General features: G+C 46.2%; 3 protein-coding genes across 3 annotated transcripts; all 3 read left to right on the forward strand.

Moving 5' to 3' along the window:
* Positions 1–727: 727 nt before the first annotated feature.
* Positions 728–2501, forward strand: LOC133917367 (CRIB domain-containing protein RIC10-like). Its single transcript, XM_062361270.1, has 4 exons — positions 728–785; positions 1027–1121; positions 1245–1332; positions 2162–2501. Exons 1-4 carry the CDS (start codon positions 728–730, stop codon positions 2392–2394), a joined length of 474 nt encoding a protein of 157 aa, XP_062217254.1. The 3' UTR covers positions 2395–2501.
* A 1454-nt stretch (positions 2502–3955) lies between these two features.
* Positions 3956–5318, forward strand: LOC133917368 (early nodulin-like protein 18). Its single transcript, XM_062361271.1, has 2 exons — positions 3956–4312; positions 4516–5318. The coding sequence occupies exons 1-2, from the start codon at positions 4138–4140 to the stop codon at positions 5151–5153; spliced, it is 813 nt and encodes a 270-aa protein (XP_062217255.1). The 5' UTR covers positions 3956–4137; the 3' UTR covers positions 5154–5318.
* Positions 5319–6204: 886 nt separating this feature from the next.
* On the forward strand, positions 6205–7207 carry LOC133918410 (uncharacterized). Its single transcript, XM_062362278.1, has one exon. It carries the CDS (start codon positions 6525–6527, stop codon positions 7041–7043), a length of 519 nt encoding a protein of 172 aa, XP_062218262.1. The 5' UTR covers positions 6205–6524; the 3' UTR covers positions 7044–7207.
* The last annotated feature ends 6061 nt before the right edge of the window (positions 7208–13268 follow it).

Here is a 13268-nt window from a genome sequence, read left to right on the forward strand (position 1 = left end):
CAGTTAAATTTGTATGGAACAATCCAGCTTTCTTCAGAACAAGTTATGCCCCGGTCTCTCAAGAAATTTATTCAGGAAAATAAAAGCTCAACTACGCATTGAGAATATGATATTGTCAACATGAGTTCCCATTTAAAATCAAAGAAATGATCACCACAGAAACGAAATCCATGTACAGCTAGCTAGAACAGCACGGCAAGCCTGAATTAAACAAGGATAGAATAATAAGAATGGGAAGAGTTGTGGCCAGCTAACTTGTCACCATATTTAAGCAGTTGCTATGCCACCTTGTTAGAAGATTTAGCTCCCTCTGTATCCTATCCCTCTAAATCAAACTGTTTGTGCTCATCTGCCTCTGCCTTGCTTCATCTTCAGAGTGAACTTGGTCTAACGATTCAGAAACAAAAGCTGCTTGTCAAAGTTTTGCAGCTAAGTCACAATCTGATGGTAAGCTGCCGACCGTGCTTTGTTTTCGCTGTCTGTCATTCGTTCAACTGTAAGAACACGAAGGAGAGCTGTCTTAATCATTCACGCAATTGTACTGATGTTGTTCCTGTTTTTATTCTTTGTTCTTTTGACATTATTTTCTGTGGCACCAAAGCAACAAATTTCTCTTTGCACTCCTAAAACAGCTAGTAGTACTTACATATCTTTTATCATCAAACGTCAATGCATTCGATCTTATTCTACATTGTCATTCTTGTAGAGCTCCTGAAGGGCTTCATCGATGGCGATAAAGATGAAGGGGATCTTCAAAGGACTGAAGATAATCTCTCAAATGTTCTGTAATGATCCCATCCTTATCTATTTTTCTTCTATTTCTATTTTTTTTCATTGCTTGACTTGAGCTTTGGTGGAAATTAGTAGTTTTTATATTCAGATTTTTTGTCTGAGGGAATTATACCCAGATTATAACATTTTCTGAAAAGGAAAACTAGTAAGATTCTTGAAAATAGGGTAAAGGTAGATAAGCCAAAACTATTGAAGGAAATATCTACTTACACATGGACTTCTGTTCTTTTGCAGTGCATAAGGAGCATGAGATGGAAATTGGGTACCCTACAGATGTAAAGCATGTGGCTCACATAGGTTTGGGAACCAGCGACACATCTCCAAGCTGGGTAAGCATACCATAATAATCTGTCAACCTTCTCCAAGATCAACAACACTTATGCTTTATGTCATGTATTCCTGCTGTTCTTCTAGTTTTGTAACTGATTGGTAATGTACATTGCGAATTTTAGATGAACGAGTTCATGTCAACAGAAGATTTATCAGCAGGCTCTCTGAGCACAGCTGATCAGTCAAGGCAGACTTCTTGGGCCTCTGCTGGTAATTGTTTTTCTCACACCTCTCTCACTCCTAACCCTTCAGCATTCAGCCAAGACAACAGACAGTTTTTTGCAGAAACATAAAGTTCCCTTTGTTATGTTAAATATGACATTCCTGCCATGCCTTAAATAAATCTGTGCCCAACAATCACGTACAGAAGTTGGTGTCTGAATCTTCTTGACCTATTTTATAATGGTAGTGGTGGCACAGCACTACACCAAGGTCCTCTTGGTTGCTTGCATGTATGCAAGTTGCAATGAACATAGTTCTAGAAGAATCTCACACATCCATACATCCATAGCTGATTCTAAAATGTTTTTTTTTTTAACTGAAGGTACTAATCTATTATCACATATATTAAAGGGCTAAGAATTGGAGGCCAACAAGAGGGTCAAGTTACTGTAGTTAATGTTTTATGTGGGTCCCACGTATGTGTATGTATATATACTGATATACATATATATGTGTGTATATGTATACATATATGTATACTATAATTTCCATTTTCAGGAAATTCTAAAAAAATGTCAAAATGAATATTAGTTATATTAATAAATTGGATAAAATAATCTAAAATACAAAGAAAAATATATTAGGTTAGTATTACTATCGTTTACATATTAAAATTATGTGCATGTATGAAAGTACTACTGTTTTCCTTATAATTAAATGAATGTGTTACATATTGATAAATTCATAAATAAATATTAAGATATTCAAAATTAGTAAATCCAATTTTTCAGTCTTCTTTTATCATGCTATGTGCAACAACAAAAAAATGAGCGTGAAGTAGCACACTAATCCGCCTAGTAATGTTTTATCGGTGCAGACTTTGAACAGCCAAGAAGCATGCTGCCCATTGAGATTTTCACAGACAACAGGTCTGGCCAAGAGCCTCCCTCCGGCCCTGATGTCCTAAGGGGCCCGAGGAAGGCGAAGATGAAGAAGAACAAAGCATCCCCTATTTCGTCTGCAAGATCATCGTCTTCAAGGTCAAGAGCCTCATTCGCAACCACATACGACGCATTCAGCGAGCCGCAAAGAGGGTTCAGGGTCGCCTGAAGGGCAGACAGAAATCATGCGTGAATGTGATCACCATGCCTGTACATGTTTCGGTTTAGGAAGACAGCTTGGTTTGGAATTGTTTAATTCTTTATTTTCTTCCTTTTTAACAGTGGAGACATAGTTGGAAAATGCAAAGGAAAATGGAGTAAACTGATGTTCGAACAAGCGCGTATCTCCAATCTTATATTTCCGAGTCCTATGGTACAGATTCTATGGATGGAATGTGAGACTTCAGAAATATGACTTCTGACTTCAGATTATGACTCTGCAAAGCTTCGCATTTCTAAAGCACATTTACAGCCAAGCATAAGTTTGTTTTCGATCTTCACATTATTTTGCAAGACATATATACAACTTTCAGGGACTGGTCGGCATGCTTAAGTATTACTCCAATTGATAATGACAATCATGACACGTGTGGACTAAAGACAAACGTGCTATCAACAAACATGATGCAATGTTTCCTTATGCCTGAAGCACTTTGTTCAAGGATTTATAATGTCTAATGGGCTACATCAGCTGATCTGCAGAACATTTCGTTCCCTTGCACATGGGCAAAGAATGACCTCAGTATCAAGGTCAAGAACCCTATACCATGCAAAAAAAAAGGGGTCAAGAACCCTATGCCATACAGCCTACACTGAACTTGCAGAAGAGCCTTGCAAGGGAAACAAAAAGGGGCAACATTCTGAAACATCTTTTTATCTCCAATTAAATCAGGTTATCGCGTTGATCAACTTAATCGGACGGTTAGCGCAACGCTAAGCACCTCTATCCAAGCCGTAGATCCGGGCTGGCCAATTATCATATTGTCATAGCGCACCATGTGAGCTAATTAGGGCATGTTTGCATAGCTATGGCTCTAATAATTCTTAAAACCGAGTATTCTTAGCTTTAGAAATTCATGAAGTTAGAACTATGGGTACACTGATGGTATTTGTGTGAGCCATCTTAGACTGTCTTTGGTTGGTTTCTGTTGGCTTCTGCCTGTCAGAAGCTAAAAGTCTAACCAAACGGCTGGCTGTTGAACTGACTTTTGAAAAGCTAAAAAGCTGGTTTATAAAGGAATGAACTAAGAGCTGAGAAACAATTTGAGAAAAAAATTTCTAACTTTTTGTGCGCTGAGAAGCTAAAAATTTATTATGAAAGTCAATAGCAAAAAATCATCAGTCAGAAGTCAAAAGTTAAAGCACATTTTAAATTTATTACAGAAGTCAAAAGCTAGAAGCCAGCTTTTCAACCTAAAAGCTAAAAACATCAGTCTAACCAAACAGACTCTTATTTCTATTTCAAACAAAAAATAGTAACTTAAACTACTTTAATATAGTCTATAATCTCAAAATCCGATGTAGAGCTGGAAGTTGGAGCTCTATCAAATGAGGGCTTATTAGCAACATTTTTTCTTTGACAGGAACTATTAACGACATTGATCTTCGGAAAAATGGCATTGTGTCTGGAGCAGACACCGGCGCACAAGCTATGAATATTCCAGCGGCAAATGGCAAGGCTTCAGCCAAGACAGACAGAGCCAGGGTAAGATGGAAAGGTGAGGTGCCTGCAGCCTGCCATATGCTTTGCAAACACAGATAGCTTAAGGTGGCCATGAAAAGCAAAGTAGCCACAGCTTGTAAAGTGACAGCCATTGACACCTACAAATAGGAGACTCTTCTAGCTACCTCCATCGATCGTAGAAGCTCAATCAACCTCTCTTATCTGGTCAGTAGGTTTTGCTTTGCAGGGATGGCAAAGTGTAATGCTAGTTATGGTCTTGGGCTTGCTTGCTTTGCCGTTGCGGTGGCAATGGCCGGTGCAACTCGGTTCCAGGTCGGCGGCGGCTGGAGCCCGCCTGCCGCCGGCGCGGAGTCCTTGAACACTTGGGCGGAGAGGACCAGGTTTCAGATAGGAGACTCGCTAGGTACCTAATGAAGCTTAATTTCTGCCATTCATGCATGAAGCGCTCTTAATCATTTTTCGATAAAGAAAAAAAGTTACATTAAGATGATACAATAGTACGAGAACACTCAATCACGATCATGTCATGGTGTGATTAAAAATATAGCGGTGCTTGCATGATTGACAATGTGTGGCGACTTAATTTGCTTTGTGACTGCCTGTCAGAGTTCGTGTACCCCAAGGACAAGGACTCGGTGCTGCTGGTGGAGCCGGCGGACTACAACGCCTGCAACACGTCGTCGTACGTCAAGAAGTTCGACGACGGCGACACCGTCTTCACGCTCGACCGCTCCGGCGCCCTCTTCTTCATCAGTGGCATCGAGGCCCACTGCCGGGCCAACGAGAAGCTCATCGTCATGGTCCTCGCAGCCGGACGGAACGGCACCGGCGGCGCGCCGGCGCCTTCCACCTCATCGTCCCCGCCGCCGTCGTCTCCTCCTCCTGCCAGCTCCAGCCCGCCGCCGCCGTCTCCTCCCGCGCCCACACATAATGCTCCGACCACCGCGTCACCGCCGCCTCCCGGCTCCGCTCCCCGTCCAGCCTCTGCTCCTACCACAACGCCGAGCACACCGCCCCCTGCTGCTCCGGCGTCGACCCCGCCAGCTGCCCCGGCCGGTGCCCCGCCGCCGTCCGCAGCGAGCTCGCCGACTCAGAGCGCACAAGGGACGCCGACGAACTCGACGGGCACATCGCGGCCTCCCGCTGGCTCCGACCATCGGAACGGTGCCGCCCTCACGGTGGCCGCAGGCCTCGCCAGCTCGTTGGGGGCCTGCGTCCTTGGCTATGCCATGCTTTCTCTCTGAAGCGAACCCAGCTACTGATTGTTCCAACGAACGGAAGGCTCACGATTTGCACATGTTCTTGCAATCTTGCATTCGTTTTCCATTGGATGAATAAGAACTAAGAAGTGAAACGTGTATGCTGCCCAGAAGATAATATGTGTGAATGGTTGTGCGTCTCTTTTCCAATTGGTTTGATCGAAAATGTTGCCATAGCTGACGAGCGAGCGAACTTGCGGTGGTCAGGGATTTCAATTTCGTTTAATAAAGTTTTTCATTCTCCGTCGAAAAGATCAAAATTTATAAAAAAAATCACTGAAATTTCTATCATTTTTCGTCCTCTACTACATGAATCCCATCCGTAAAAGAAAATTTTAAAATTAAATATTTTATTTCCCTCAGAAAATTTTAAAATTCATAGAATTTTACCAAAATTTTAATCCCTCGTAACCCAAACCCAAAAGATGAAATGAAGAAACTGCTACTAACATCGTGACAGGGACAACCGCCGTGCTAATAACATCACTGCAGAATCCTACGAAGTTCTATGAATCCACTCTAATTTATTTTAATAAGGTATTATGATTAGTTGATTAAATTAAATTAGAGTGGATCCAGGTATCGCTCATCTCTAACTCGGGAACCTAAGTACGTGAGAGATTTCATTTCACTCAAAAAAATAAAATATTAAAAAAATATTGAGGAAATAGCTGCGTGCATAATCTCTCTTTCGATAGTCACCTTCGTCCTATTGTCCAGAAAAAAAAGTTTAGTTCAATGTGTGCGTCGATTATTCCTGTGCCCTACAGTGCACGGCATTGCAGCAGCACATCTCTCAGACGCTTCTGCATACGGATAACGCCGGCACGGCGGGCAAATGAATGGAAAACGACGCACCCATGGGCTGTAGGGATTTCCCGGCGCGAAACCACGGTGGGGAGCCGCACGTGGACGGCCGGACCGCCCCGCACCACGGCGCGCCTGCCACGTCGCGCCCCGGGCGGCGTCCGTCGCCGTCGCCGCGCGAGGCGCGACCCTCTCATTAAACCAAGAATGGCGCCATTAACCGGCCGGCAGCAGCGACGGACGCCGACGTGCTCGCGCCGCGCCGCGCGCCGCATTAACTCCGCCCTTGAGCGCTCGCTCGTCTCGGCTCGCGCCGGCAGTCGCGTGACACATGCAGACATGCTTGCTTGCTCCCGAACGGCAAGCTAGCGCCGCCAGATATGACCTGGCCATGTCGTCCATGCACGCCTGCCTGCCTGGTTTCCACCGGAGATTAGCAGCGGCGGCTGGCGTGCAAGCTAACCGGGTTCGTACAGTTGTGCGATGCGCCTTCGAGAGGCGACGGTGCTGTCCACGTACGTCTAGGTCCAGCTACTGTACGTATGGCCCATGGCGTTGCAGCTGGTTCAATTCAGTATAAATATATGCTTCGGCAAGGCTACACACTTCGTTCCACTCTTGCGATTGGCAGTCACAGCAGTACTTGCAATTAACAAGCTGGTGCTGCGTAGACCAGACCAGAGGTTGTGTGTCGTCATGGCGAAGGCGCAGGCGGCGGCGAGGTTCATGACTGAGGTGGCGCCGCCACAGGTGGTGTCCATCATGCGGCGGAGGAAGGTGTCTAGGAGCCTCGAAACCATCGCCGAGGAAGACAGGGAGCAGCTGGCGTACGGACCGGACCACGGCCTCCACTACCACCAGGCCGCCGCGGCGAATTCGAGCGGTTTCGCGGCGGCGTGGCCGAAGAGGGCGCCGCCGCAGGCGCGCGCGCGCACGGGCAAGTTCACGAGGGAGCTCAGCAAGTACTTCTCGGACGCCCACGGCCAGGACGGCAGCTGGGAGGAGAGTGGTCACAAAGGCCACCGGCGAGTGGTGTATGCACAGCAATTGCGCAAAAACGGTGCATGAAGAGCCCCGGCTAACTATGCAATCGAGTTAGTGTTATGCATGATCGATTAAGTTGGATCCATGAAAAAAAGAATAAGATATAGTGAGCATGTTGGGGGGAGTACTCCATATTTAGTTGTATTTTCCATAGTGTTATTTGGATATGGATATAGGTGTCAGAATTTGATTCGAATTTTGATGTCCAATTTGTTAAAAATATATTTGGACGCGTGAAATACAACTCGAAATTTGATATGGATGTTAAAATCCGACTCAAATTCGAGATGTTTGATTCGATTAAAAAAATAGATACAACTGTCCAGGTAACACTACTTTCCATGGGTGTATTCATGCATGCTAATTTAGTTAACTGTCTTGTGCTGAAAATCCTTCTAGGTCTATATATATATATATATATATCTATATCTATATATATATATATATATCTATATTATGTACTTAGGCAAAACGTAATTCACCTCTGCGCATACCTCCAATTATGATATTAAAAACAATATAGTTAGGGGAGTACTCCATATTAGTTGCATTTTCCATAGTGTTATTGGGACACGGATATATTTGTCAGAATCTGATTCAAATTTTAATGTCCAATTCGTCAAAGAAAATTTGGACGTATAAAATACAATTCAGAATCTGACATGAGTATTAAAATCTGACTAAAATTCGATGTGTCTGATTCAAAAAAAAAATAGACACAGTTATCCATGTAACACTACTTTCCATGGGTGTACTCATGTATGCTAATTTAGTTAACTTTCTTGTGCTAAAAATCTTTCTAGGTATATATATATATATATACATACACGGCGAGTCTATTCTGCGTCTAGACGCAAGTGAACTGCATTGTGCCACCCTCAATTGTTGCAGATACCTTCGCACCACCCCAGTTATGACTAAGAAATTAGTCAGTTACGACGGCACATATAAGTAAGTTACGATGATAAAAAGTGTATAATTACAATAAGCATTGTAGTTTACTGTTGTACCACCCCCAGTTACGACTAAGAAAATAGGCAGTTACGACAGCTGTCAGTGGATGAACACCGCAAGCGGGGATCCTGAGGGACCCCCTTTGAGATTCGGCCGGGGGCTGATTCTGGATCTACCTCGTATGTGATGTTAATGCGAATGTAAGGGACCTAGGCGGGACGGATGATCGTCGGCTAGTAGGAGTAAATACATAAGAGATTTAGACAGGTTCGGGCCACACAGAGCGTAATACCCTACTCCTATGTGTTTGATGTGCTATTAATGCTCTTGGAATGTCTTTCTTTGGATCTCTGTGTTACAAGATTTTTTGTCTAAGTCTTGAGCTTCGTCTGAACTTGGCCTCAGCTTCGTCCGAACTTCTAACTTCCTTTAGCGTGTCCCTCTACGAAGTGCTCCCCTCCCCCCTCTCTTTTATCCTATCGGGGGGAGGCTCGGCGTACCCAGATCGAGGGCATAAGTTCCCGTAAACCATAAATGGAAAATAACCATTATGGGTCTACAATTCGATGTTACAGGGGTTGAAAATGCGCCCTTTGGTCGGTCCCGTTGGTCATTATGCCCCAACTTTAGCAGGTGCAGGGGGGCCCACCAGCCAGCCACTGAATATCCCCGCATGCCCGTCCGGTTAGAGTGGGTCTGACACGACAGGGCGTCAGGTGATACGCCTCGAGCCCATCGACGATATCTTCAAGCCGTCTTCCTTTATAGGCCCTGCGGGGTGATGTGCGATGTGACTCGTTGCATTAATTGTGCCCACGCCTCCCTACCAAGTGGTGGCAGGGGCTGACGTACTCAGTACAACAGGCGTGGGGGGAGTGGTTGGATGTGGCCGGCCACACTCCCCCTTAAATGCAGCATCGGGCTTCTCAGGTTCTCGGGGAACTATGGGTACTCGGGGACCAACTATTCTTGGCCCCGAGCACCCCCTCTCGGACTTGGCTCTTCTTGGATCCTCGGGGAACTTTGGTTATTATGCTTATTTTTCGTTGATGTTGTTTGTTTTTCCTTGACGTCCCGAGAGGCACTGGCCGGGCTGAGCCCGACAGTCTACCCCCGAGAATGAGGTTGCTCTGGCCACTCATGTTCGAGCAGTGGGACCACCCGAGCATTCAGCCCCGAGCCCTCGTGCGGGATCCGGTGCCGAGGGCGTGCAGCCCCCGAGCGCTTGCAAGTACGCGACTGTTGAGTCAAAAAGACACAGACAGACACAAACTGCTCGAGAAACAAGTCTACCTGGCACAGTACACACCACGACCAGTGAACTCATTTCGCCCTGCGACCTCTCAAACAAATAGATCGGAGACGCGCGCAGGCGGAAATGCAACCAAGAGTCCCCACGGTTCGGTGGTGTCTGGGGTAGAACTGACCAGACCGAGCACCGATAGCCCTCCCCTGGGGTCCAGGCGGTCCCGACCACTCATGTTTGAGCGAAAGGATTACCCGAGAACCCCAGAGGCTCGATAGTGCTCGGGGTACTACCAAGCCGGCCGGGCACCACTGCCACCATAAAGGACCTAGGTCAGCCATCGCCGCCTGTGCGGTACACCGACTACTGTTTGTCTTTGTCGTTCTGAAAAAGCGAACATGAGGGCGGGGTTTTGCGCATGAGGAGACTGCCTTGTTGAACAGATTAGCATACGAGGGTCCCGAGGATAACTCGGGAACAATAGTTTACTGCGTATGTATGAAAGGAAATTCATATGACTTTGGTGACTCATCGAGTCGGCGTCAGCCTTCCGGCTGATGAGGCCAGGAAAGGGTAGGTGCCCTGAGCTCGGGGCGCCCAGGAACATGGATTCCCTTGTGCAGAGCGCTTAAGCCCCCAGGACATCCTTTTAGTACCTGAGCACCGCAAACCTGGTAACGGAACTAGGGGCTAGGCGGTCCCGACCACTCATGTCCAAGCGGTAGGATTACCCGAGGACCCCAGAGGCTCGGCAGCGCCCTGGGCATTGAGGCCCTTGTGGTCGGGCTACTTGGTTCTCGAGCATTTATCTGTAAGATTGAAAATAGGCAAAGATTCTTTGCTTGGTGCGCTCTGTCAGTGCGGTACTCATTATAGTCTGCTCTCGTTTTTGACCCGAGACCTCTCGAATGCCCGGACCGACGAAGTGTACAGACAGAGATATGACAAAGAGGTCCCATGATTCGGTGGTGCCCGGGGTAGGACTGACCAGGCCGAGCACTGACAACCCGCCCTTGGGGTCTAAGCGGTCCCGACCACTCATGTTCGAGCGGTAGGATTACTCGAGAATCTCAGAGGCTCGGTAATGCTCGGGATACTGACATGCAGCCAGGCACCACAGCCTACCATAACAGACTCAGGTCAGCAGTCGCTGCCTGTGGCGCATACCAACCGGGATCCGTTTTTATCAGCGAGAAAATGAGAGAGAGCATGTTTTCCTCGCACAAATTGAGCATCTCACCAAGCAGATTAACATATGGATTCCAGAGAAAAACTCGAAATAAGAGTAATATGGACGTATATTAATGATTCGTACAGAAGTGACGAAAATAAGTAGCAAGTGCTAACTTACGTGGTTGCGGCCCTATTGGGCCCAGCACCATTGTCCCCGATATAGGGAGGCGCCATATGAGCCGACTGTTGACGCCGCTGAGGACCAGTCAGAACTGGGGCCCATTCTTGGGCCCCGTTTTCCATTTCCTCGTTGGAGCCCGAAGCAGGGCGTTGAAGATGATGTCCACCCGCTATTTTTTCTCGAAAAAGCGAGGTGGATTCAGGGATGCAACCCTCCTACCTGGCGCGCCAGCTGTCGGTGGATGAACACCGCAAGCGAGGATCCTGAGGGACCCCCTTTGAGATTTGGCGGGGGGGGGGGGCTGATTCTGGATCTACCTCATACGTGGGGTTAATGCGGATGTAAGGAACCTAGGCGGGACGGATGATCGTCGGCTAGTAGGAGTAAATGCATAAGGAATTTAGATAGGTTCGGGCTGCACGAAGCGGAATACCCTACTCCTGTGTGTTTGATATGCTATTAATGCTCTTGGAATGTCTTTCTCTAGATCTCTGTGTTACAAGGGCTCTTCTCGAGTCCTCGGGGAACTCTGGGTACTCGGGGGCCAACTGTTCTTAGCCCTGAGCACCCCCTCCCAGGTCTGGCTTTTCTCGGGCCCTCGGGGTGATGGTCTCCGAGGGATGGTGCCATGTGGCACTGTGCTGTCCTGGCCTCGAGACTCGGGAACCCCCGATTCCCATATCACCGACAACAGCACAGATAGTTGAGTTACGATCACATGATAAAAAAGTCAGTTACGATAGCAACTATATTCCTTTTTGGATCGTAACTGGGGTGTGCGTAGAGGTGACCCAGTTTCGATCACAGTTACGACTAAGAAAATAGTCAGTTACGACAGCACAGATAGTTGAGTTACTATCACATGACAAAAAAGTCAGTTATGATAGCAACTATACTGCTTTTTGGATCGTAACTGGGTGTGTGTGCAGAGGTGACTCAGTTACGATCACATGACAAAAAATGCATAATTACGACTAGATAAGGTAACCAGTTACGATCATATATATTTGCAGTAACTGACATATCTTATGAGTCGCAACTATACTGTTTTTTAGATCGTAACTGTGGGCTGGCGCAACAATGAACTGCAGTGCGTCTAGGAACATAATAGATATATATAGTGTGTGTGTATATATTATGTGTCTAGGCAAAACTTAGTTCACCTCTGCGCATACCTCCAATTACGATGTTAAAAATAGTATAGTTACGATCTACAAGATATGTCATTTACTATAAATATATATGGTCGTAACTCGGATAACTTCTCTAGTCGTAATTATGTACTTTTTGTCATATGATCTTAACTTGTTCACCTCTGCGCACACCTCAGTTACGATTCCAAAAACAGTATTGTTGCGAACCACAAGATATATTAGTTACTATAAATATATATGTCCGTAAATCGGATACCTTCTCTGGTCGTAATTATATATATATTGTCATGTAATCATAACTCAATTATCTACGATGTCGTAATTGACTGTGTTCTTAGTCATAACTGACAGTTTTTTGAGTTATAACTGAGGTGTCGTAACAGTGAACTATAATTCATCTAGACATAGAATAGACTCACTGTATATATATACACACACTACACCTAGGGTGTATAATACCCAGCCGGCCCAACCCACCTCCCACACGGCCCCCTACAGCCCACCCTCCCAACACACGGCCCACAACCCGCACACCCACCGTGTGCGCCACGTGGCGCAACGCCAACCGTGCTACTCGCCTCGCTTCGGTCCTACACCCTGCGCCCGCACGTGGGGGCAGTGTGTTTTCTGTGTGCGCTTTTGGATTCGTTCTTAGGCACGCACACGCCATGACATGTCAGTTGTCACCTTCGGCCGCCTGGCTAATCCTGGCAATTTAATCGATTAACATAGACTTGTGCTGGATGATTAAGCTGCAACTCATGGGCCACAGGCACGAGGAAATCATGGTGCATGGAGTTCAGGAATTCCCGAGTCGATCATGGAGCTCCTGCTCGATGAGTTGGCTGCCGAAATCACGCTTGTCTCTAGCCGATTTGCTCCCATTCTACATGTGCGCGCGGCCTTCCTCGGTTTCATCCGTGCTAAAAGTTCTCAGTTGCGTTTTCTGAATCGGGGAGATTACTTCAAAAGTGCGTCTCGCACATGACCAATTTGGTAGCGTCCGCCTTCCAGAAATGTCGCACGTTATCTACGAAGCATTGGCACGTAGGATCGGAGTACTATCATTAGCTCAGTTATCTCGTGCCTCTCCGTATCGTTAGGCGGCCTGCCGTGTCACGCAAATCCACACGTCATGTTCTGATGATCACATGTTCTTTGATGTATCAAACCCATATAGAGTATTTTCATAAAAATCTAGCTTATGCAACATGATGGTGATAAAGCGGATGATGTGGGCCCATAAATCCCCTTCCTCGTAATTTTGGATCTGTAACCTACACTTCTACAGTATCTAATCATAATCTAACAATAATGCCATATAAATCCCAAATCAATCCTGCACCTCCAATATCACCTAGAACGGAGAATGCCAAAATCCACCAAACACGCTGCCTTACAATACTACAATAGTAGAGTATATACCGCCTCAGATTGCAAATGATGCGATCCACTCATCGGATTTGGAAACCTGATTTTATCCTCATTATTTCCATATCCTTGTACATCACAGCTAGTCTCGTCTCACGCTATAGGGATGT

The sequence above is a fragment of the Phragmites australis genome, chromosome 5 (assembly GCF_958298935.1).
Source record: "Phragmites australis chromosome 5, lpPhrAust1.1, whole genome shotgun sequence".
NCBI lineage: Eukaryota > Viridiplantae > Streptophyta > Magnoliopsida > Poales > Poaceae > Phragmites > Phragmites australis.